The sequence below is a fragment of the Crocodylus siamensis genome, chromosome 2 (genome assembly GCF_052110815.1).
Source record: "Crocodylus siamensis isolate JL-2025a chromosome 2, ASM5211081v1, whole genome shotgun sequence".
Classification (NCBI taxonomy): Eukaryota; Metazoa; Chordata; order Crocodylia; family Crocodylidae; genus Crocodylus; species Crocodylus siamensis.
The window spans coordinates 91,473,298-91,498,363 of NC_143396.1; the positions used below are offsets into that span (position 1 = coordinate 91,473,298).

The following is a 25,066-nucleotide window of genomic DNA, read 5'->3' on the forward strand; positions in this document are numbered from 1 at the left end:
ATATGGGTAAGTGCCATGTGCTTATCTGGGAACAAAATTAGGTCTTTCATATTTTAACCTAGAAGAAACTGGCAGAGATTTTTTCTTGAATTTAAGGGGACAAAAATAATAAAGAAAAATAAATAAATACCATATTATCATTAAGTAATTTTCTTTTGCAATGTCAATTTTTAATGTAAAATTTACGAGATCACTTATACCAACATATACACTCACAAAGGTTATCCTTTAACACATATTGTAAATATAACCCAAAAATTACTTTTCCAAGTCATCTTAGGCATGTGAATTAACATTAACTAGAAGGGGAAGCCAAATGCTAAAATGTGAATATTTTATATCCAGTTCTCAAATAATTGTGTTATGTAATATTTGTGAGTTAGTATCAAAAGTTTTTAGACACTGCACAGTATACTGGTACATAAAGACATGAAAAAACAACCAATCTGGGTTTCCACTTTCCTTTAAATGTACTGTACTTTGTTTTTGAAAAAGTTAATGTTTATATATACACACAGTTCAAAGAACCTTTCTGGTATTTTTAGAAAAGTCAATAGCTTATTTGTGACTTTACAGTTTTGTTCAGGTTCATTTTTTGTTCTTACTAAAAAGAAAGACCACAGGAATTTTCCAGTGTTTGTTTACTGCAACTTTTATTTTAATGGTTTTAACAAATATGCAGTTCATTTTATTTTATGTTTTTGTCTGTATCAAGTTATTATTCTCCCTCCCTTCAAATCTTTTCCAGAAAGCCTATTTCTCCCTTAAAATAAAATCCATAAATAAATAAATAAAAGCATTACTTCTCTCCCCACAAGTATCTGGTTCCAGGAATGCTCTTACTAACTTCTTTCTTATTTACAAATCTTCTGCCTCATGTATACAGCACTTAATTTTGCAAATGGCAGGTGCAGTACACCCAGATGCAGGAAGAATTAATAAGAAGTCAACCTGACTAAAAATCAAGAGAGTTATTAAGACTACAATTTAACTGCAGAAAAATTACTTCCATGATTTCCTCTCATGATGTAGCTAAGGGCCGAAGTATTCTTCAATAACACAGATTGTCTATTGTGATTTATCTCTACAATTCTATCCCAGCTCTGCCTAGTATGCTATATTTTTCCAAATGTGTCATTACACTGCCCATAAAAGTCATCTCAAATTGTGTTTTTTCCAAACACAGATGAGGGACTTACAGATCTAATTTTCAAACTCTTCTCTTTATCCTTTCTTTCTTCAAAAAAAAAAAAAAAAAAAAATTAGTTGCCTTCTAAACATCCTGTAATAATAATTGGCAATCTTACAGCGTCTCCTGTCTAAAGACCCTTTTTATGAATCAGTCTTTGTAATATACTGCAATGTTTGTAAATTTTACAGAAGAACAGAATAATTTAGGACCAGGTTTTTATATGTATTTAGACATCTAAACATGCAGATAGGTGCCTCATGGGATTTTCAGTTGGTGTTAGGCATCTGCTAGGGGATCCTGAAAATCCACAAAATGCTTATCTGCATCATTAGGCACCTAAATACCTTTAAAAATATGGCCTTTAGTGGCTTGCCCAAGGTCATACTGGGAGTCTGGCATATTGGAAGAGCTGGAAATTAAAACAGGTCTCTTCAATTGAAAAACAGGTTTTTCAGTGCTGTAGTTTAGTTATAGGACTGTCCTTCTCCAGCATTTCCCACTATCAAGAGAGTTCCTAAAATTATTTGGTACAGCTAGATTATGAGGAAATATCACCAAATTAAAAATTACATTTTGATTTTGCATGTCCAACCTCTTTTTCTCACTTTTGCTAGCACTCATGTGAACAGTTCATTCATACAGATATTAGCTGAAAACAAAACTCAGGTTAGTACTTGAAATTAGTCTTGCAAATGACCCTAAATTCATACCTCTGCCATCCCCTACCAAGCCCATCTACCTGAAAGAACATCTCCCTTCCCGCTAGAAAATCCCAGCTGCAAACAGCAACAGTTTGTTTTATAAAGAGGGAGAAACACAGGGCACTACTAGCAGAGGGTTCTGCATACAAGTTTGTTTTCTCTGGAGTGCTCTGACCCCTAAAGTTTGAAATAGCTTCAGTGGGTGACCTTCTGGCTGTATGCAAAAGGTGTCAGTTTAGCGAAGACAGTGAAGTTTGTGGGATGTCTGTTGGGAAAGTACACCGAGTATTTCAAGCTATAGGGATCACAGGATTGGTGATCTGGTGGTGTGTGGCTGGGCTTTCTAACTCCTGTGTTATTGTGTTCTTAAAAGGTACCTCAAGGATACTCTGAGCTGTGGTAGCTCTCCTTCAGTGTAGAGTGCTTTCAAACCAAAATAGAAATAAATTAATATGAGTAGGGTCTAAAGTTCACTATTAAACGTCACTTGTTTATGCAGCTACATGTATACTGCATTTGACTGAGTCTGGTCTTTAAATTTACCTTCATTTGTACCTACAAGTCCAAAAAGAAATTTGGAATCACGGAATACAATTCAATTAGTTTCCCAAACTGTCTTCAATATTAACTTCACTTCCCTAATCAACCAAAGTAAATCATTTTTGTGCCTTCTATCAGAGACTAATTTAAAACAGAATAAAAACGAACAAGAATTCCTCCCTTTTTATCACTGCTTCATGGTGAAGTTTTCAAAATGATGTACAGAAAAATCCTCAGCTCCTAGCCTAACAGTGCTATCTCCTTATTTTAGCAAATAGTTATTTACCCTCATGCAGAACTAAGAACCGCATGCAATGCTGTCCACAAGCAGATCTGTAGGTACCCTTACCTCCATAGACGAGGTAAAATGACTTGTTCATTCAGCAAGTTAATGGCAAAACCAAGAACAGAATGCAGGAATGCTGAGTCTTGGGTGGAGTATTCCCTCTGCTAACCCACACTGCACAGTATTTCCTAAGACAAACAGCTAGCTGTTTTTCTACTTAATTGTTGAATGCCAATGAGATTCAAACCTTTATTGGCCACCTCAAGTTTTTTTCTATCTTACTGCAGCATTCCACCATCCATGCCACTGCATACTCCTAGAAAATAGACTGAAACTTTCAAATCCTCACTTAAGAAAAATCTGTCAACTGCATGAAAAGAAGCAGTACCTGATGAAGTAACATTAGCTTTGGAGGGATTACAGTCAACAATCAAAATTACAATATAGGCATTTACAGCTCTGGTTCACTTCAGGTATTAAAATACAATAACTTCACAACTGAAAAGTGATTTCTGTAAGACTAGGTGAAAAAGGTTTTTTTCTGCATGAGTTAAAAATAATTCTTATAGCCTATCAGTTGAATCTAGCACTGCTGATCTGACTGAGCTTGCATCAAAGCTAGGCCATTTGCTGTTCCATGGAGAAAAAAAAAGCAGAAATTCAGTCAAACTACAAGTTGCCAAAAAAAAAATCATTCTGCACATACTCCCTAGAGACCGTCAGAGTTTGGAAGCTAAATTATCCAAAGATTCCACCTCAACTAAGCATACTCACAGCCAAAGATGTGGGGGCTGAGCAATATATTCCTTATAGCTGCTACCTCCATGGGACACCAGAGATACTCTCTCTCCTGTCCTCAAGATCAGGGATGGACAATGTTTTTGGCCAGAGTGCTAAAAACACCCTAACCCTAAACCCATGCCTTGATATGGTGTGCCAGAGGCAGACTGTGGGGGAAGCTACAAGGGGCCCAGTCCTTGGGACTTGGGGAATGCAAGAGACTGTGTCTGGCTAGAGCAAATAAACTGATAGGCAAGGCTGAAGGAAAGGAGCGGGAGGTTGGACAAGCAGCATTGGGGGGGAGGGAAAATACTGGATCTGGCTTGGCCAGGAGTGAGACTGAAATAAAGAATCTGCTGTGGGAATGGAGTCTTGGCCTACACTTTGCAAGAGACCAGGTGCTGAAGTGGGGAAGGAACAGAAGCATAACACACAGCCCTGTACTCCAGACAGAGGCAGCACACAGAGTAGCATCAGCTGCAGCAGCAACTATTTTTGCATCTCACCCTGCCCTGCACCCTCAGCTATGTTACTAGGGAGGAACACACAAGAGAACTGGAACAAGGACAAGACAGAAGAGATCAGACAGGGAGATGGACAGTCAAATCTATGGTCCAGCAGAGTATTTTCACCTCTAGATCTGAGGAAGGCAATCGAGATTCCTGAGTCTCACCATTACTCTTGTGTTAGTAAATATCCAGAAGCCCACTGAAAGTGTTCATCAACTCCCCTTCTAACACAGGTCCATACAGAAACTGACAGCCTACTACTGCGATCAGTTACGCTTAGCTTAAGTTGTAGAAATTTGTGTAGTGGATCTGAAGGCTCCAACCATGCAATTAAATTGCCTTAGCTGTAAGACCTATCCCTTAACTTATTTCTTTCCCCTATCTGATCCAGAACACACCTGTCAACTTCTGCAATAGAAAAACAGAAACCCTAGAAAAAAGAGCTTAATTGCCAAGCCTTAATTCACTTCCTAAACATCATGTCTTGTCCACTAGGGGTCCTCTAGAAAACCTTATATCTGGCGATACAATTATAGACTAATCACAATGCACTCCAGAAGATCACCAGAATTCTGGAATTTCCTCTCTTTTGAGAGTTTGACTTTGCAACATGATTAACAATATTTAAATACAGGCACTTTTAAAAATGCAATTACTCCTGACATTAGTGCTAAAAGATCACAGGCAGGAAGCAGTCTCAGAATGAGAGACTGCACAATCCCTCCAAAGACGGTCCCTGCCCCAGAGAGCTCACCACTTCTGATTTAATCAATACAAAACAGTTGAGTACATGTGGTAGGGGAGGAGGAAATACAATGTAAAAAGAGAGACAGATATATTTATATCAGTTGGTCTCACCACAGGTCTCAGTGGTTACAAGGATTTGCTGTCTTAACCACTACCAGCACGTTAACAAAACACTTTGTTTCCCTTATTTCATACCAACAAAGCATCAATACTTTCAGAGTCTCTATAAGCTTAGTAGTATGCCACATCTGTTTTGCTATACTATATGTTTTGGCATAATCCACTGCTACCCACCCCACACAGAAACACATGTCCAAGTTGCAGTAGAGTCTATTGATCCCAGATAGGCCTCATCAGTTATCTTCAGACACAAATAAGACAATCCTGGAAGACAATCATTCTTGACTGCGAAGGACTGACGAAGATGTTTTGCCTCATGATTTTCATCGCAGAAAATGTTCTTTGTAAAAACATACTAAAAATAAATAGCAGAAAAATAAAACTCACCTCATTTCCACCAACAGCTTTGGTTAAAATAACTGCAGAAGACACAGGAGGTGGCATGCAGCCTACTGTCTGCAAACTAAACAAAAAACAAGGAAATATATTCACAGCCAATCACAAATCACTATACAGTCTAAAATACTGTGCTACTGAACACCTCTTCAGAAACAATTATATATCACATATTTGACCCCTGACCCAGTGATGTCCATCTAGTAGTTACAGCAAAGCAACAGGAAGTAGACTGTTACTGGCCATGTGAATGGCTCTATGACCATGAATAAAACAGTCAACCTTTATTTGACTCAGCTTCCTGAGCTGTAACATGCATCTCATAATACTTACCATTTCTAAGCATTATATCCTTCATTTATTTATGTTTGCTGATACTACCTATATTATGGTAAATATACACAATATAAGATGCATCTATATTTTTTTATATAAGCTACAACAGTTTAAAAGTGTGGACTATTAGGAAGCCTCAGGGGAGAGATCAGGTTTACTAATTTAGGTTGATACTATCCTCTTTATTTCTAGGTAAAAACACAAATGCACACAACTGGAATTTTATTTACTGCGTGTTAGGAAAAGCTGTCAAATATTTTTAAGATGAACATCTGCTTTCTTAGCCATTTTGTCTACTTCCATTAATCAAAAATCATTTTCTTCCTTCTGTATGTTTTGAAAGTATATATTACAGGTCTGTATTGCATGCTCAGCACTTCTCTGATACGCACACCTTAGACTGACAGCAGCAATGTGCATGCATCCAAAAGCAATGATCTGACAATTTTAACAATCAATTTGCAAGGGGCAGGAGCATGTGGGCAGGGCAGATCTCCATGGGAGTGCTTCTAGCATGTCCAACAATGTATAGCATGCTCTGTGTTTTGAAATGAAGTGTCCTGAGCTCAGTTATCATGACAACCTTTGCCATGTACAATAATTTTTAAATTACATATGTAATGCTGCAGGCATCACATCAGAATTAAAGTTGATTTTTCAGCATGTAACCTTAGCTATTGGGAATTGGAAACTTCATTAGTGTCCCTAACTTGACAAGATACATAGCATAAGTTCAGACTCATATTCATCAGGACTTGATGCAGTTCTAGAAAGCACAAACAGTGAGTAGCTTTTAAACAAAAATGAGTTCTATTGAAACTACATCATTTGAATTTCTGATTCAGTATTTCAGCAAAGAAAAAGTGTCCAGTGGTAATCTATTCTATATTTTGCAGTGTTCGTTTACACTCAAAGAATGCAATATTAAAAAGTAACGTTAAAAATGACCATTAAGTCAGCACAAAAATATGTTATATTACAAAGTCATGGATCTGCTAGTAGCCAATGCTAGAGAATACTGGGAAAAAATCCACAGAATTAGAAGGAATAGATAAACGGTATCCACACATCAGCCACCAGAAAGGGAAACTAACCCATGAGAAACAATGCTGTAAGGACCCAACTGTGTAAAGTTCTGAGCACTTCCTTTGAAGTACCAAGTATCCCTCAGCTCCCAGTGAGTACAGAGGGAACTTGGACTATTCAACATTCCCCCACCTGAACCTATTTTTAGAAAGGGGGGAAATATAGGAAGGCCTGGGAAGAGGGGGGGTGCCAGCTAGCAAGTGGGGGCTAGCAAGTCACTGGTGACCTTTAAAAAACTAAAAACACCTGAGAATGCCAATGCCCCTGGACCCGCATCAGTTTCTTGAATTTATAAATCTCTTCTAAAAGGTTTCTTGACAGTTAGTACATGCAACTTTCCACCTAGAATGATACAGGGCAAAAGATGAAAGATGTGGGCTAAAAGAGAAAATATCAAGAGATTTAAAATGCATGTGTGCAAATAGTCATTTTGGTTGAAGGGAAGGGGATTTTCTGCTTTGTGAAAAAAGAAAGGTTTAGTAAACAAGATTTGTAACCACCTCAACAACAATACTGTGATTCCCATTTTTTTTTTTATATGAATCACTGTCAGAAACATAGTTCTAGATATCTTCATATGAACAGATCCATCTATAAAAAGTATGCTAGATGCTAACTGGAAAATATATTTACAGGCATTTCTATCAAGCTTGTGTTAAAATATGCACATAAATAGTACACAAACTATACCATATTATTTATTGCTGTATATGAGCAATCTGTAGCACACTAGCAAGGGTGTGTGTCACATCTTCTTCTACTATCCAATTATTACCATCAACTAAGAGAATATTTTACCAGTTCAAGTGGTAGAGGTAGGTATTATGGGTAGTGTTGTCTTGGGTTCAAATGCTTCAGGTAACCCTACACCAACAGTTTTCACAACCTTTTCATTTGCGGACTCCCTAAAACATTTTGAATGGGTGTGCAGACCCCTTTGAATTGTAAATGTGGACATTCATATACTTTTGATTGATCATAGTAATCTTTTGTAGACCCCTTAGACAGAGTCCACGGACACCCGGGGTCTGCGGACCACGGGCTGAAAACCACTACCCTACATGAATGCACTGCAGTCAGACTTTAGTTATGCAACTAACAAAACCATATTTCTGACTAGATCACTGTATGTTTTTATGTTAAAGCTACCATAAGTACTTAGGGTATGTGAAACAGGCCGTATTTGATTCCGATTCAGCCCGATTCAGGGGACAGTGATTCGATTTGCAGAGTCAGATCACTGCCCCGATTCAATTCAGCCAAATCCAAATCCAAAGTTTAGATTCTGATTCAGAAAATCAGTGATTCAGCCACAGATACAGCTTTGTAGGTTTTTTCTACATATCTTGAAGTAGCAGGCACGTCTCGTGAATGCTGAGATGATGGGGTGGATGAAGCGTCCCACAGGAGTGGGGGGTGGGAGGCACCCCACATGCTCTGCGGCGGACCTGGAAGTGGACTGGAAGTACTTCTGGTCTTCTTCTGGATCTGCCACCGAGAGCACAGGGGACTTCCCCTGCAGCCTCTCCAGCTTGGCGACCAGCCACGGGGCAACCCTAGGTCCTCCCTCAGACCCAGGAGGCACCAGTCACCAAGCCAGTGGGGGGGGGGAGGAAGAGTTCCCATGTGCACTCTGGAGGCGGACCCAGAAGTGGACCGAAGTGCTTCTGGTCCACTGCCAAGCACACAGGGAAACCCCCCATGCTTCTGTTGTCCATCATCTCAGCATTCACAAGCTACCTGGTACCTTGAGGTTTGTAGAAAAAACATAAAACTATGTCTACATCTGAATTATTGACTCTCTCTGAATTAAATCGGAGGCTTCCAATTCGATACAGAGATGAATGAGTCTCCTGATTTGATTCGGATTCAGAGATTCAGCTGCTGAATCTCTGAATCAAATCAGCAACTGAAGCTTTGCACAGCCCTAATAAGTACTACACACCTACAGAATTGTTTCTGAAGGTGGAAAAAGTGAATCTCTGCAGGCATTTACTTCTTCAGCTTACTTTTAAAGGGATACTATCAACTTAAAAATGATCTGAGAAAAAAGAAATTTAAGAGTAACTTATGGAGGTTTCAGCCTATTTTACTATAATTACATCCTCTACCTCCTTTCTTGCCACTGTAATTTGTTACCTCTAAAAATTCTAAAAATAACATTTGAAACAAAAAGGACTTCCCAATACTATTCTCATCTAAAATGGAAAAAAGGTACAACTGAAGAAATAGCTGTTACCACAAAAGAAACAGCTACCCAGGACTAGAGAATAAATAATTCATGAACTCAATATAGAAGCACTGCAAAGAACTTTAGGTTCGACTGTACCTTTCAGGTGCCTCCCTGTATCGAGAGTAGCACAGAGTACAGGGTCTCAGGAGGAACAGCAAGAAGCACTCTGGCAAGTGCAAGCAGGAATCCCTCTGGCAGCTCATGTCTACATTTACACTCCTTGGCTGAGAGCATTTTTATTAATCCCCTCCCTTAAGCTTCACTAATCAGTCAGTAAAGGGAGCGGCTAAGGCACTGCCTCTGTCTACCCCCTTCTGTTTTTATACGGGGTATTGTAATGCTTCTGAAGAGTAGAGCTGTTTCACAAGAGCATAAAGGCAGCAATTTGTCCTGTTTTACATAGAGTTAGAAGGTTCCTTGCATTCTCCTTTAGCTCAACATAGAAAGCTCCATCATAAAGAGCACGAAATATTAGCTCCAGAATGAGCTAAACTGGCTATTAAAAGACCTCAAACCTTCTTTTGGGTGTGTGCTTGTCTAAGTAAAGATAGAGCTCAGTGGTTTTGATTTTCCCCACCTTCCTTGCAGCTCCCACTAAACTTTCCCCTTTGAGTGCATGGATTCACTCACAAGGGCACCTTGCCAGTGCAGTCTCGTGAATGGCAGTATTGATAATAGAAGACACCCTTTTAAAGTTATTGTGCATTAATTCACTAATCTGAGTGTTCTTTGTATGAAATCCCCACACAATAAGCTAACTGCAATAAAAGCTAAAACACTCTCAACACAAAAAAATAAATCAAAACACAACTGGACAACTGGAAGCACAACTGGAAGCATTTTTAAGCTTTAAAAAACCCCAATAGATACTTTTATAAAAATAGCCGTAAATGTGAAATTCATGAAAAGCAGTAAGTTTTAGTCACTATAATTATGGTATCACATGTATGTGCCTATGCATAAAGATGACAATATAACCCTTAAATCCAAATAAACGCAGCAGGAAAGAGAGAAGGCAATGCAGAGGGTGGGAAGAGAAGGATCAAACTCCTTGTACATTGTAGTCTAGCAATCAAGACTACTAAGAATTAGGGAAGATTACTGGCAGGCTAATTATGAGGAAAACCAAGCATTAGTCTTGCTGGTTACAAAGCCAATGCCATCATCTTCACAGTAGCCTTGAATCACCAAGTGTAAATTAAAGCTGTTCCTCTTCATCCTTAATCTCAGTAATCTAAAGGTATTAATATGCAAGACAATACTGCTGTTTCATAAATGAGAGTCTTCTCTTTAAGATTCTGTGTCACTCATAATGTTGGGACCATTTCACAAAGCAAAAAGTCTGTAACACAGCTGAAAAATAAATACTGAATAATCATCTGGAAATGTACAACGTGAAGCTGAATACACAAGATCATTTAAAAACACACACACAAGACATACATACTACATGGGTTCACAGACTTAAGTCGATCTGCATTAATCACTTTTTCCTCATGCTTCTTAAAAACTAGCATAGCAGCTTCAACAGCCTGCTGTCAAACAGAAAGCTGTTCAGTAGCAAGCTCTGTACACTGGAAATTAGCTGACAAGTTTTTCTAAACACAAGACCCTCATTCTGAAAGAATAATCTTGTGTGTGCTGCTTTTTCAATAGCAAGTGTCAAAGCATGCTAGTGCACAGTGAAATCTCTTTACTACATAACTGTTAAACATACATTACTGGAAGAGCAACCTTTAAAATAGCCATAAATATATTTCACTCCAATGTGGTTAAACATACCCTTTTAAAAGCCATTCATTTATGGGTGTGATTGATAATAGTTGAAGAAAAAGCCATATTGCTGTTGGGAAGAACACAAGTGTAAAGATCTGGACAAAAAGATGTAGTTTCACATGCATCAAAGCACTTGTCAGCTCCTGCAAAACAAGAAAGAGAGAGGAAGCTGCAGTCATAACACTTAAGTAAGCTCACTTTTGTGCTAATAGTAAGAAAAAAATACATGTCAGAGGCATCTTTGTCGGAATGCCTATTCTCCCCTTAAGTAATTCCCATTAAAACTAAGGCTTGTTTTACTATTAGGCTTTTAAAAAAAACAACAACTCCAAATGTCCCTACCATTGTTAACAACAGCTCATCTCCCACAATGAAAGCTCTAATACAGACAGGCACCTGACTGCCATCACCACTAACAAATAAGCTGACATACTATCTACACCAGGCAGTAGCGTAGGGATGCAGCCGGGTGCCCGAAGCAAAGCAGATGCCGTGATTTCTGGTTGCTGCAGCAATTGTGCTTCTTTTCACCATCCCTGCTAAAGTTGGTGTTTGGGTGGTTGCCCTTATTCCCTCCCCACAGTTGTACCACTAATACTAGAGTGCCTGTAGCAAGGGCAGTAAACTACTGTTATCAACAAAGTGAATATTTTAAAAGTTTTCCCAAGCTGAGACCAACCCAACAACTGTACAAGTCTTCTGTGTACCAACACTAAAAGGCTTATAATGCAGAAAAAATCATCAGCATGGTTTTTATAGTGAAAAAACAAAGCCATTCAGTGCCATTTCTTAAAAACTTATTTGGCATACCAGGAAGAAAAGATGTGCTTAAATACTAACAGTGTGCACCAGAAATTACTGCAGCAAATTCATACAAAAAGACCTCAGTAAGCTGATGAAGCACTGCCCAGAAAGAATACTGAGGTTGTGACAAACACATAGCAGCCAGAACATTCAGGGAAATGAAAGAGTAAAATGTAACTGGATGCTGCAAAAATAAATACAGATGGTAAAGCATTATTTACATGGCCTATTACCTACTTAGCTATGGTCTTGTATTTTGATCTTTCTGCTGTATTACAAAAAACCTTCAGCAGATTTATATATGAATTTCCTTGAGAAAGTCTTGAAAGACCACCACCTCTTTGAGATGAATATACCATATTTGAAGGAACAAACTAAACAACATAGCTCTCAAAACAGCAGAATTCCCTTCAATCACTTTAAATGTTTACTTCATTGAAGGATAACATAAATCTTATGAGAAAGTTATTGTTAGAATTGCTCACCTGCCTAAGTCAGATACGCAAGACTGACTTTAAAAAAACCCATCTACTTAAGTGTATATGCATAGTCGACATGGTATTCACAGTATGCATTTTATAATGTTACTTTTTGTCAATGTTCAAGAAAATTGCACTTCCTCAAAAACAGGTAATGGAATGTGTGTACTGAAGTTTTCAATTTTGAAATGTAGCCCTTTTCCACAGACAATTTATAAAGGAAACAGACAGTCAAACAAGCTTTAAGAATGACGCTCAAGTCAAACATTGTTGGCCAGTTTTGTTCAATATGTTCAATACTTCATTAATGATCTGGAAGACGGGATGGATTGCACCATAAGCAAGTTCACAAATGATACCAAGCTGGGGGGAATAGTAGATATGCTGGAGGGTAGGCTAGGATTCAGAGTCACCAAGACAAATTGGAGGACTGGGCCTTTGTTCAACAAGGACAAGTACAAAGTCCTGTACTCAGGATGGGAGAATCCCATGCATCCCTACAGGCTTGGGATCAACTAGCTAAGTGACAGCTCTGCAGAAAAAGACTCGAGCGTTACAGTGGACAGGAAGCTGAATATGAGTCAACAGTGCACTATTTAATATTTTCTTCAACAAGAAGAAGAAAGATGAATGAAAGATTATCATATCAAATACAAGATGAGGGTCTCTCCCCATTCAACCAAAAATATATAATTGTCCATGTATAGAATCTTATTATTGAGGGACTTCCTCACATTTGAAGTCATCTTGGATTTGGAAAAATATAGTAGTTAGTGGCAAAGATAATCATTTAATACATCTGCACATTCTTTCTTCCTTCTTGCCAGGTCCCCAAAGCTTGGTCCTACAACTGTTCACTGACTGAGCAGTGTAAGATACTTAGCGTAATTTCTGGTTGTCAATGTCACATCCACTTTAAAAAAATAAAATAAAATAAAACACAATGTGGAAATTAAAGCCGACCTATTTATGTAGGATAAGCTTCATTTCCCATTTCAATACCATACAGTTTTCAGTAGTTTTCCTTTTAATGAATTATTTTGCCACATTAATGATATAGGTCTTTGCAGATATAAAGGAGAAGAAAAGAGATTATCTGAGTTACAAGCTATACATACCCCAAATTATCAGTGTCTTAAATATGTTTTAAGCCACGATCCACTTCCTGTGCACCCGTGCCAATCTGTGCACACACCCCTAACCTCAGCACCATACCTAGACTCCTGGTGGCCCTGGGCAAACTTTTAGTATTGGGCCCCCCTTCTCCAGAAATAATGATAATAATAAACTTTTAAATTACCATTTTCAGGCCCTCTTTCTGTCCGGGCCCCAGGCAACTGCCCAGTTTGCCCATGCCTGCATCCAGCCCTGCCTATCCTCCCATGGCCCCCTGGTCCTTCCCCTGCTGCACTGCTCCAGGAAGGGGGGCAGAGGGGAAAGAGTTTCATCTGGGTGATTCCTGCTTCAGTGCACAGAGCTCTGGCTCCAGCTTCCAGCTGCCTTCCACCCACTCTGCCCTCCTTGCGAGATGAGCAGCCACCCAGGGGCAGGTGGAGCAGGTGAAAAGGTGGCTGAGGAGCTGAAGCCCCCCGCGCTCCAGCTGAAGCTTCTTCCCTGCCCACCTGGAGCACATGGCACAGCAAAGACAGGAGCAAGAGGAGGAGCTGCTGCTGGAGGCAAGGCACGCAAAGCAGCACCCAGCTGGCTGCAGCACCATCAGGAACAGCCCCGCTGGAAGCTGTGCTGGCTGACGTCAGGGCTGGGTTGGCAGTGTGGGTTGCCCTGGCAGAAGCGGGCAGGCCTCAGCCTCACGCAGAGCACTGTGGGGGCAGCTGTGGGCTGGAACCAGTCAGTTGGCAGGGTGGGTCCATCCCACGGGCTGTATTTTTACCCACCCCTGTATTTAACAGACATTCATGAATATGGTTTTAAGTTCTAGGTCCGCGGGGAGGTTTGCATAAGGTAGCTGTTTTAAAAGCCGTAACTAGCTAATAAGTGAAAAAGGGAGAGGGCACCATGGCAACGTCAAGTTAAACATTCCTTTTGTGTATTGGGACCACAGACTTATTGCCTCAAAAATATAACCAAAGTGACTTCTGTTTACTTTTATTCCAGACTATATCAGCAAGCTGCCAACTGTTCTGCAACATACTTTTGAATCATATCAACATATTATTGAGCATGAGCTGTGTTTTCCCAATAACACTGACTGATGCAAGTTATTCTAAACTTTCCAGATGTTTAGTTTAAATATGCACATTGTTAATGTAAAACTTGTATTTTTTAATTTCATAGAATATATTCAGTACACACATGCACACACACATCAAATATTAAAATAAAGGAGAAACAACTTGCACTGATAGCATTAAATCAGTAATGACTTGGTTAAGAGATACAGTATGACCAACTTTAGATTACACCTCATGTGACTCAAACCACAGAAGGATTTAGAAAGAACAAATAAAATAGGCCTAGAGTATCTCACTGCTAATCCAGCTGTACATTAAAAATGATTTTTGAAGTTTGGGACGTTTAAGAATTTAACAGCTCCTAGAAACAAGGTCTTCTGTCAGACCAGATACTTCATACAAAGAGCTCAGATTCTTAATGGCCTTCTACCAAGCTGATTTACCAGCCCATCTAACAGGCACTGTTTTTTATACCAACTGATCCTGATTTGATCAGCTTCTAGTTAGCAACTGCCTTATGAAACCAAATCTTCACAAATTCAAGCAACCAAAGGGGAAATGGAATTTTTCTATTTCTTCTCCAAACCCAAGACACTCAATGTTCCTTGGAGAAGACTCCCTATGCTATTTCTCAATTTCCACTTTTGAGTATTCTTCCTTATGAAAAAACTCCAATTGCCTCCTTCTCCTAGCATTACTTTTCCTAATAGAAGGATGAAACTGATAAACTCTTAACAGTTCCACTCACAACAAAAGAGTTCCAAATTACAGTAATTAAATGGTCCAAGGTTACTCATTTCAATGATGCCATATCTGGGCACAAGTGTGACCATAAACATAAGCACATGCCCTCAGGCAGCATGTCCTCAATTCAAACTTGGTCCCCATTTGGAGCACTATCTTAACAACATTAGGGTTATAAACTTTTTAAAAAATAAATAAAAATAAAAGCTTTAACTTGCAAAAGCCGGCTTAAAGATGAGTCAGCAAGTACATTTTTCAAATCCTGGCTCAAAGTACCCACAAAAATCTTCTCTCTACTTTACAGCTAAAATGCAAAATCTTCTCTCTACTTTACAGCTAAAATGCTTACTTTAGAGGCAAACACAAAGCTATTTAAGGTATCTTATTTAATAAACAGCTCAAGTCAGTCAACAAACGGAAAAGGAACCAGGTGACTACATTGGCAGAGAAATGTAATGTTTTTCTTTAATGTAAAGCCATCTGACTTGTGCAAAGAGAAAACAGCCGCACTTCTACCAATTATCACAGCACCACAGGCAACCTGGCCTGATGAACTCCCTTAAATTGAGACTCTCAGTCTAATCCTTGTTCTGAAAAAAAGAGAAGGAAGCAAAAGTTGAAACAGGGGCAAGCCCAGACATGGCACTAGGATCAGGACATGAACCACATATCCATCCATGAATCACATAAAAGAATGCTCCAGGAAAAAGTTCTCAATCCACGGATAGCTCATGGAGCCATACTACACTCACATGCTAATAGAGCCTCATCAGCAGGGATCATGGAGCTACTCACCATTTCTGAGCCACTGACCATCTTTAGAGGTCAGGTGAGAAGATTGTGGAGGGCAGGTGAGGCCCTGAATGACTGGAAAGGGGTACATATAGTAGAGGTACACCAATACATCGGTCCTATATAGGATTCGCACTGATATAAGGAAAATTGACAGCATTGGTAATCGGCTGTTTTTGGCTGAGGTGGCCAATAATGCCGCGTGTATGTGTGCAGCTGCAGCGCAGGCCAGCAGCATGGAAAGCAGCATCCAGCTGATCAGTCTGTTGTGAGGGAAGGAAGGGACATGGGGGAAGCAGGCTGAGGTCCCTGTGGCAAGGGAGCAAGTGTGGCAGGGGCAGGCACTGCCCAGCCAGGGCAGGGCACAGGTCAGAGCTGCAGCTTGTCCGAGGGACATGGTGGGGGGAGGCGGCGGCAGCACTGGGAGCAGGGGCTACAATGAATTTTGCGGTGGCTGCAGCTCCCCCACACCCCACAGCCCCACTCCCAGTGCCACCACTGACAAGCCCAAGAACAGCATGACTTAACCTACCCACTGGGAAAAGCTCGGCACAGCTCTGGCCCCAGCCTGCAGTGGCAGCCTGCCCTCACCTGCATGCAAATCCTGGGGCACACGCCCCCCCATTCCCTCCCATGGTGTGTGCAGTGGTGGGAGCCATGCTCCCCCACCCCGCCCCACAGCCTCTGAACAATCTATTGTAGCCCCATTCCATGTCCTGCCCTAACTGAGCAGCGCCTACCCCAGCCCCACTCCTTCCCTCACTGTGGGGACCTCAATCTGCACCCCATGCCCCTTCTCCCCCCTTCCCCATCAGATTTACCAGACAGACATTGCTCCCCATGCTGCCAGGCGGTATATCGGCAATCAGATTAGTATCAGCCAATATGGATCATTAAAAATCGGCCATCTGTATCAGCCCAAAAAATCTCTATTGGTGCACCCCTAAAATATAGTGCCCGTCTTCAAGAAAAGGAAGGAGAAAGGTTCCAGAGAATTACAGACTAGTCACTCTGACCTCTACCTGGAGAGATTATGGAGCAGACCATCAAGGAATCTGTTTTGAAGCACATAAAGGAGAAAAAAGAACAGCCAGCACAGATCAAGAGCAAGTCATACCTGACCAACCTGATTTCCTTTTCTGATAAGGTGACAAGCACTATTGATGGGAAAACAGTGGATGTGATACGCCCTGATTTTAGCAGGGCTTTTGACAATCTCCCATGACATGTTCATCGGCTTTTTTTGGCTTGTGTAGCCAATAATGTCACCAGTAAATGCCACATGCATGCACACAACTGCAGCATGCACATGGCCAGAAAGGCGGAAGAGCAGAGGCTCTGCGGAGGGTGAAGATGGAGAGAAGAGGCTCAGGGGGCAGATGGCAGGGGGAAGGGGGCAGAAAGCAGCTGGAGTAGGGCTGGACCAGGAGCTGCAACATCCACCTGCCCCAACACCACCCTCGTACTTGATTCTAAGACAAGGGGCTGTCTTCCCCCATGTTAAAAAGGGAAGGGCACATCATCTTAGAATGCAGTAAACACAGTGCATGCACAAATAGAATGGGGAATGACTAGCTAGGCTTCAGTACTGCAGAGAAGGACCTACAGGCTATTGTGGACCATAAGCCAACAGTGTATTCTTGTTGCAAAACAACAGTCAACAGCATTGTAGGTTGTTTGTCACTTGCAAATAAAAGGAAGTGATTATTTTGCTCTATAAGAGACTGATGAGATATCACTCAGAATACTGTATCCAGTTCTGGATCCCAGACTTCAAGGAAGATGTGGACAAATTTATAAAAAGTCCAGAAGAGAGTGACAAAAATGATTAGAAGCGAGGAAAATGACTTAACAGGAAAGACTGAAAGAACTTGGATTATTTAGTATGGAAAAAAGAAGACTGAGGGGGATAACAGTTTTCAAATACCTGAAGGGTAATTATAAAGAGGAGAAAGATAGACTATTATCTGTGACCCAGAGGGACAGGACTAGGAGCTTTAGCCTCAAACTGCAGCAAAGGAATTTTAGGGTGGAGATTAGCAATAACTTTCTTAGTATGAGTGGTCAAACATTGGAACAAGCTGCCTATAGAAGCTGAGAATCTAAAAAATGTCAACCATTTTTAACATAAGGTTGGACAGACACTTGACTGGGATTGTTCAGTCATCAATGATCCTGGCTTTAGCAGGGAGCTGGACTAGATGACCTCCCAAGAATCTTTTGAGCCCTAGTTTCCTATGACCCTAACACTCAGCCAGCCCCATCTGGAAATGATGCTAAACCCTTGTTATGGCTTCCAGAAGTATGCAAGTTTCATGAGGAACTTCTGCACTTCAATCCCTCTAAAGACCTATTAAGGGCTTTCCACAGCTATAAAGGGTCTTTTAGAGGTCCTTCACTAACTTTCACTCAGTTCTGCCTTCTCATTTCCTCCCCCAATCTCATGGAAGTTATTCTAAATACATAAAGTGGTTATACCCTATACATGTAAGTTTCACATATTCTCTATTAATCAGTCTACCAACTACATCAACCCCCAAGATTAGTAATATCATGCTTCTAGCTACAGTCAGGTACTTTCAAGAACAACACAAACTTTGAAACTAAAACAAGAAAGAAGTAATGAGTATCATTTACAGTACCTCAGTTTTTAGCGAGAGTCCGCTGTTAAAGAATATGGCTGAAACAGCAATGTAAGTTATAGTAATTTCTGGTTTCAAGGGTCCTAAAAAATATAAACACAAAAACAAAAAGCAAAGTAAACCAGTGTTAAACAGACAAGGGTACAGAAAGTTATAAGAAATCAAAGTAATTGACAGCATATTTGGAGTAATTCTGATCATTAAAGTCAATTTTTAAAACTTAAGTTTTGCTTTGTAAGTAAACATCACTCTTTTATATATTTTAAGTAAAAAAACGAGACTCATAAGCAATTGGAGAGAGAGAGAAAGATTAGACATGGTGTAATGAAGAATATGCCAGCACAATCAAAACCTATTTGTTACTACAGCTCTTTTGTGTGTACACAGCATGACGGAGTGCAAATAAGGAACCTTCCTCCACCCTTGGACTGACCTTGTGAGATCTGTAGTCCATATGTTCAGAGGAATGCAGTGACTAAACTCTTTTTTTTTCCCCCATAGGGGTTTCAGAACCACCCCAGCCCCACCTGCACCAGCCAGTAGGCCCAGCTGGCAGCTTGGAGGAAAGCAAGCTGCACTCCACAAAGGGATTCAAGTGACTATACAGTTCCACGTAAACCCTAACGGGGCTGCATGATCAAGTCCTACATGAACTGCAGTGAACAGCCAACTGTTTTTGTAACTACCCAATCAGGTTAATTTTGTCAAAAGAAAATATTAGTAATAGGAGTTCTGATCAAATTAATACCTGAACTGAGCACAAGGATCCTATTTTAAAATGCAAAATTATTTTTCCCTTTTTTTACTTCATACTACATTTAGTATTAATCATCTGTCCTAAGTAAAACTACAGCAACCAAACAAACAAGCCACTCTTCTATCATTCAAAATAGAAGATCCTTTTTGTTCTTGTGCATGAATGACACACATTGATGGTCTTGGAGAAGCTGAATGCAATAGATTTGGATAATGTTCATTCAGAGGGAGTATGATGCTAGGCTTGATTGCCCAACTCTTCTCTCTGAGGCTAGGAAAAGATCTTGCATTTTTCTCTAGACAACTTGTACCTGCACCTGTCCTGCAACAAAAATATCCTGGATGGGCATGTACACACATCATACTTCTAGTCACAGTTTAATGAATGAGTGAATGTACTGCAACTTTCTGCCTCTGATTCAATGATGCAATCCTGGGAAAATTGTTCCAACGCACATTCAGATGCCCTGTGATAGACTGTTAGTACTTCTTACCCAGTGAACCTTCTTAGGATTTATCCTGGGACAACAGACATAGGGGTCTGAACAACTGTACCTTGTCCTAGAATAAAATGGTTTATCCCAAAACAAATGTTATGTCTGTCTGCAGCCTTAGTCAAGTTTTACTTTCATATAGGCCTTGCTTGGTGAGATACTAGAACTGTAAAAAGAAGTCTCTATATAAAACACAACATCAAGGCAAGTGTGGAAATGAAAGCTGAAGCTACAGAATTTGGTTTTGTTGCACATTCTGTATCTTTTCTAAGAACAGCATATAATACAGTATGATAAGAAACAGAGAGAGACCATGGCTACATGTGCCCAGTATGTCTTTCATCTGGTACTGCTGGAATCTGATTTTTACTATCACTTGGTTTTAAACTGTGCGACCTGAACATTACTATGTGAACTTATGAAGTGATCGTCACTTTAGAATCAGGAAGATTAAGTATTTGTCTAGTGCTAGGAACATCCAATGGGGCATCCAATCTCTTTTGCAAAGATTTTTATAAAGAGTATGTTCTAAGAGGAATGAAATAAGCTCTCATCAGCCAACAAAACATTTAAAGAGATGAGCTTTGTATTGCAGCTGGAAAACACCAGACACCATTAGAAGTCTGTTCTACTGCCAAATAAAGCTCAAGACATGCTGCACTATGGCTCTGTTGGCCAAAAAGTCACAAAGTCTCCTACCCTTTCCCTCCCAAGACTATGTTTTTTTCCTCCCATGTCTTTCTAACTTTAAAGCAGTAAGTGGCGGAAGAGTAGCTTGAGATCATGTGGCTGGATCTACAGATGGTTTTGTTTTCTGTTGTCCCAGGAACGAACCCTGACAATTGAGCAGTAATCAAGTTAGGCAGGAATAAGTTCAGTGCTTATACAAGAAGAGTCGTCACTAGGTTGTTTAAAAAAGGCAAGAAACTCAGTATTGATGGCTCTACAGACCTATGCAGAGCTTTACTTCCAATGCAATTACAAGGGAAGGACTTTGCACACTGAGTTCAATGCAGGATTAGTACCTTAGTTGCCACAGACAGCTCAGAAATTGTTCTTACAATGCTTTTAAGACTTGACTTTTTTTTCTTCCTCCAGAAGCCAAGCATAGGTACTAATTCCTTGAGAACAGTATGTCTGCTGCCAAACTTCAGCTCTTTAAAAAAATTAAAAACTATGTATGGAATATTTTTACAATGAGGAGAAAGGTGTTTCACCATGTTAGTCCCAAGTCAAGCCGAAGGTAAGCACCTTAGAGACTAATTGGCTCAGAGGACCATGGGTTTTGTATATAACAGCCTGCAAGTCATATAGCTGTTGCCTATGGAAGTTCATGACTCTCTGAACCAATTAGTCTCTAAGGTGGTATCCTGCCCTACTGTCTTTTAAAATGAGGGAAGTGATTTTTCCTCCTATTTTTCCTATGAAAACAGTTAAAGAAATATTGGGGTTTTTTTCATATTATATATGCAAAGAAATTCACCTTCAGGCAGAGACCAACCACGGAGAAAATTACCATAAAAAGTGGATGTTTTGGAAAGTTTTGAGCATTTGGACTTTGTAGCTATAACCAAAACAAACCAGTAGGCGTTACTGGGTATGCAATATTTATCATTAAAACTATGCAATCAATTAAAAAAACAAACAAAGCACCAAATGTTTCACCTGCTATTGTTACAAGTAACGTATTAATCTCCTTTACTGAGAAGATTAAAGAATTCAGTTTGTTGACTTTATACATTTGACAACACACTTTATGTGCTCAGTTCCACTATTTCCCCTGTATAGTAAATCAGTTTCCTCTGTTGTTCATAGGGAAGCAACAGAGGACACAAAAAAATGGAAATGTATTATAGTAAAACAACAAATATTGATAAGAGCCATCTGGGGTAGAAGTAGTACCTGAAATCACTTCTAACTCAATTTCAAGTTGTCAGTCAGTGTCCCTCTCAAGTGGGTCAGGGATGAAAGACAATCAAATATTAAACTCCAATTATTTTCTTTTTAGGCATTTCTTAATGGAATTATTTTCACCAAGTCAGCAGAACCATGCTCAAAACAGATTTTAACCTGATTTTCATCCCTATTAATCAAGTAAGAGATGCATACTCTTAAACACTTTCAATTATGGACCCTACCTTATTAATCTTTGTACAAGACCAACCTATGACAGAGATGGGAATTCAGTAAAGGATTCTTCTTGGGTTATGTTAGAAATGAATAAATGTGATTTGCCATGTTTACATTTTAAAGTCTAAAACCTGAGTGAGGAAAGCTGAATCTTGCAGCTTCCTCTTCTCTCAAGGGCCTCTTACCAACCCAGATTTCACAATACACGGTGGGAGATGACCTTGGAGTGATAACTACTCTGCTAAAGGTATACAAAAGTACTGCTTCCCAAGATGCAGCATTGTTACAAGAGAGAAACCATTATTAGAATTAGAAAACATTTCACTCCAACATCTCCAACTAAATGTCTGCCAACATCAATTTTGTTTTTATATTTGAACAAGAGCATGGACCCTAGTGGGTGTGTTTCAAGTCCTGAGCCCCTCATTTAAGTTTGTACAGTCAAAGTACACAGCAGCCTGATGGAATTTAGTTTTTAATGCAAGAGGCAAGGATTTCTTTTTAAAGCAAGAATACCTTTTCTGGGACCAGCTGTGTAGTTGGGAGAGTTTTAAATGCAAGGCATTCTTCATGAGTCAGAAGACAGGGTAGATTTGCACCTTTATAGCCTAGCTAAATAAGACAGAGAGCATATTTGTGCACCCAAGCATCCAATGAAGTGAACTTGTGTGCATGAAAGACTGTGCTATGAGCTTTTTCTATATTCAAACACATCTATATATACCTATATAGATCTATATATCTATCTATAAATAAATGTTCTTTAGCTAGTCTATAAAGATGCCAATCTCCCCTGGCTTCCAACTGACTTCAAACTAACACAGATGAATGATACCATTCTTCAGTCCAAATTCACTTCATCAGATGCTGGGTACATGAAAGCTTGTGCTACATATAAGTTGTATAGGCAAGCTCTGAGTTATACACAAGCTTTTGTGCTCCCAGCATCTGATGAAGTGAACCAAAAATGTTAGTGCTGGTGTGCAGTCAGGCAGAAGGCAGGGAAGACTGGTACCTTTATAGCGTAACTAAACCACACACACACAAATATTTTTATACAGAGAGACAGAGAACATGTGAACACACAAGCCTTCATGCACCCAAGCATCTGATAGTCAGTAAACCTGGGTGCACAAAAGCTTGCACTCTTTCTACATATCTAACTTAGTTTAGACATGTTATTTGGCTGGCCTACAAAAGTGTAAATCTCCCCTGCCTCCTGCCTGACTTCAGACTAACACCAACACTCTTCAACCCAAGTTTGCTTCATCAGATGCTGGGGGCATGAAAGCTTGTGCTATGCATCTTCATCTTAAGTCCCAATCATGCTCAACAGCTTTTAACATAGCCCTTGGGCATCACCTTCTATTCAAAACTAAGAATGACCCTGTGAAGATTGGAGAGGGAGTTAGGCATGTTAGTCTGAAGCCCGTGAGAAGGCAGGGGAGATTTGCACCTTGGAAGCCTAACTAAATAAAAGTTATATAGAAAGAGCACAAGCTTTCATGCACCCAAATTCACTTCATCAGATGCTTGGGTGCACAAAAGCCTGTGGGCTTTCTCTCTCTGTGTGTTGTTCAGTTAGTCCGTAAAGGTGCAAATCTCCCCTGCCTTCTGCCTGACTTCAGACTAACACTGACACACTACAACCCAAGGGGTGCATCTATACATGCAATTAATGCTATTTGGCTTTACTGTGCAGTAAATTTACTATCTGCATATGCCAGTAGCAAACTTACAGTGCAGTAAGAGTCTACACATGCAGACGGTGACGCTTTACTGCGCAACAGATTAGTCTGTTGCTTTGCAGTAAAGCGTCTCCTGTAGATATGGCCAACATCACTTCATAAGATGCTGGGGGCACAAAAGCTTTTGTACAGCTTACACGCAGCACACGCTTCTGTGTTTCAGGGGCATTAGTTGTAGCCATGTTGGTCTACGGACACGGGCCGACAAGATTCTCTGGGGAAATGTGATATCTTTTATTAAACCAACTAAATAGTTGGAGAAATTATTTTTTTCTGCCCAACTATTTAGCTGGACTGTTTAATTGGAAAAACTTTTCCAACTATTTAGTTGGTCTAATAAAAGATATCATATTTCCCCAAAGAACCTCCTCTGCACGCGCTTTTGCGCACCCAAACGTCCCTGTTGGTCTGCATTCGTCTGAAGCCTGGCAGGGGAGATCTGCACTTTCCCAGACCAACTAAACAAGCCACAAAGACAAAGCATGCATAAGCTTTCATGCCCCCCCCAGCATCCCACCAAGCAAACTTGGGTTGAAGCCGCGCCCGAAGCCGGCAGGCGGACACCTGCACACACGAACTAAGTGCCACGTAGGGAGCTCCTCATCGCCTCTGTTGAAGGCACCGGGGTCCAGAAGGCTGCCCCGAAGAGCAATGACTCCTGCTATTTAGGTGGCCTAATACCAGAGATCACCTCTACCTAAAGCACCTTCCTGCCTGCCCTCTTTCCAGACGTCGCATTGAGTTGAGCGGGAAAGGCAGGTTATTCGGGCAACCTGCAAAGGGGCGAGCCCCCCCTGCCTCCGCCGCCGGGCTCCCTTCACCCCGGGGCACTGGTGGTGGGGGGAGGGGGGTGCTGCAAAGTGTCCCGGAACCGCGGGGAGGGCGCTCCGGCCCCGCGCACTCACCGCCCTTGGCGCCCACGGCGGGCTGCAGCTTGGCGGCAGCGATGGCCAGCACGATGCCCAGCAGGAACCACTCCTTGCGCAGCCGCTCGGGCAGCCCCATCCCGCGCCCGCCCGCCACTCACTGCCCGGCCGGGCCGGCGCTGCAGGCGCTCGCGCGCGCGCCCAGCCCCGGCCCCGGCGCCGTGGCAGCCCGCGACAGGCAGCGCCCGGCAGCCATCACTACCGCGCGCCTCCTAAGAGACACGCAGCCACTCCCAGCACGGACACCCCCCTCCTTCCTCCCCTTCCCCCGCCCTCACCACCACTGAGAGGCTTCTTCTCCCCCTCCCCGGTGACTCTTACCCCAGCCGCCTCGCTCTTTCTCGGGGCGAGTGGGACTCGGGCAGCAGCCTCCCCCTGGTAGGCCGGGGCTGGAGTGGAGTGCAGCAGCAGCAGCACCCACCCCTCCCCCACCTCCCGGGTGCTGGGGAGGGTGGGAGGGTAGAAGAGGAGGCGGTGATGGGGTCGGGAGGCGAAGGGGGGGGCGGATGGTTGCGCGTTTTGTTGATACATTACGGGACGCCTAGCGCTGACGCGGCTGGGGGCGGGGCATGATTACGGCCTTCCAAGTCCGGAGGCTGGAGTGCGCGGGGCCTCCCGATAGGCAGGGGAGGAGGGAGGGGGCGGGGCCAGCTCGGG

At 41.3% G+C, this 25,066-nt stretch overlaps 1 protein-coding gene across 3 annotated transcripts in view; it reads right to left on the reverse strand.

Moving 5' to 3' along the window:
- The window catches only part of SLC10A7 (solute carrier family 10 member 7), a 205,498-nt gene extending 180,889 nt beyond the window's left edge, over window positions 1-24,609 (reverse strand). For all 3 annotated transcript variants that reach the window (XM_090036352.1, XM_090036351.1, XM_090036350.1), the window contains exons 1-4: window positions 24,389-24,609; window positions 18,356-18,438; window positions 10,709-10,845; window positions 5,263-5,338 (exon numbers count right to left, since the gene is read on the reverse strand). In XM_090036352.1, coding sequence (XP_089892478.1) covers window positions 5,263-5,338; window positions 10,709-10,845; window positions 18,356-18,438; window positions 24,389-24,488 — 396 coding nt within the window. In that variant the 5' untranslated portion in view covers window positions 24,489-24,609. The remainder of the gene's footprint in view (window positions 1-5,262; window positions 5,339-10,708; window positions 10,846-18,355; window positions 18,439-24,388) is intronic.
- Window positions 24,610-25,066: the final 457 nt, after the last annotated feature.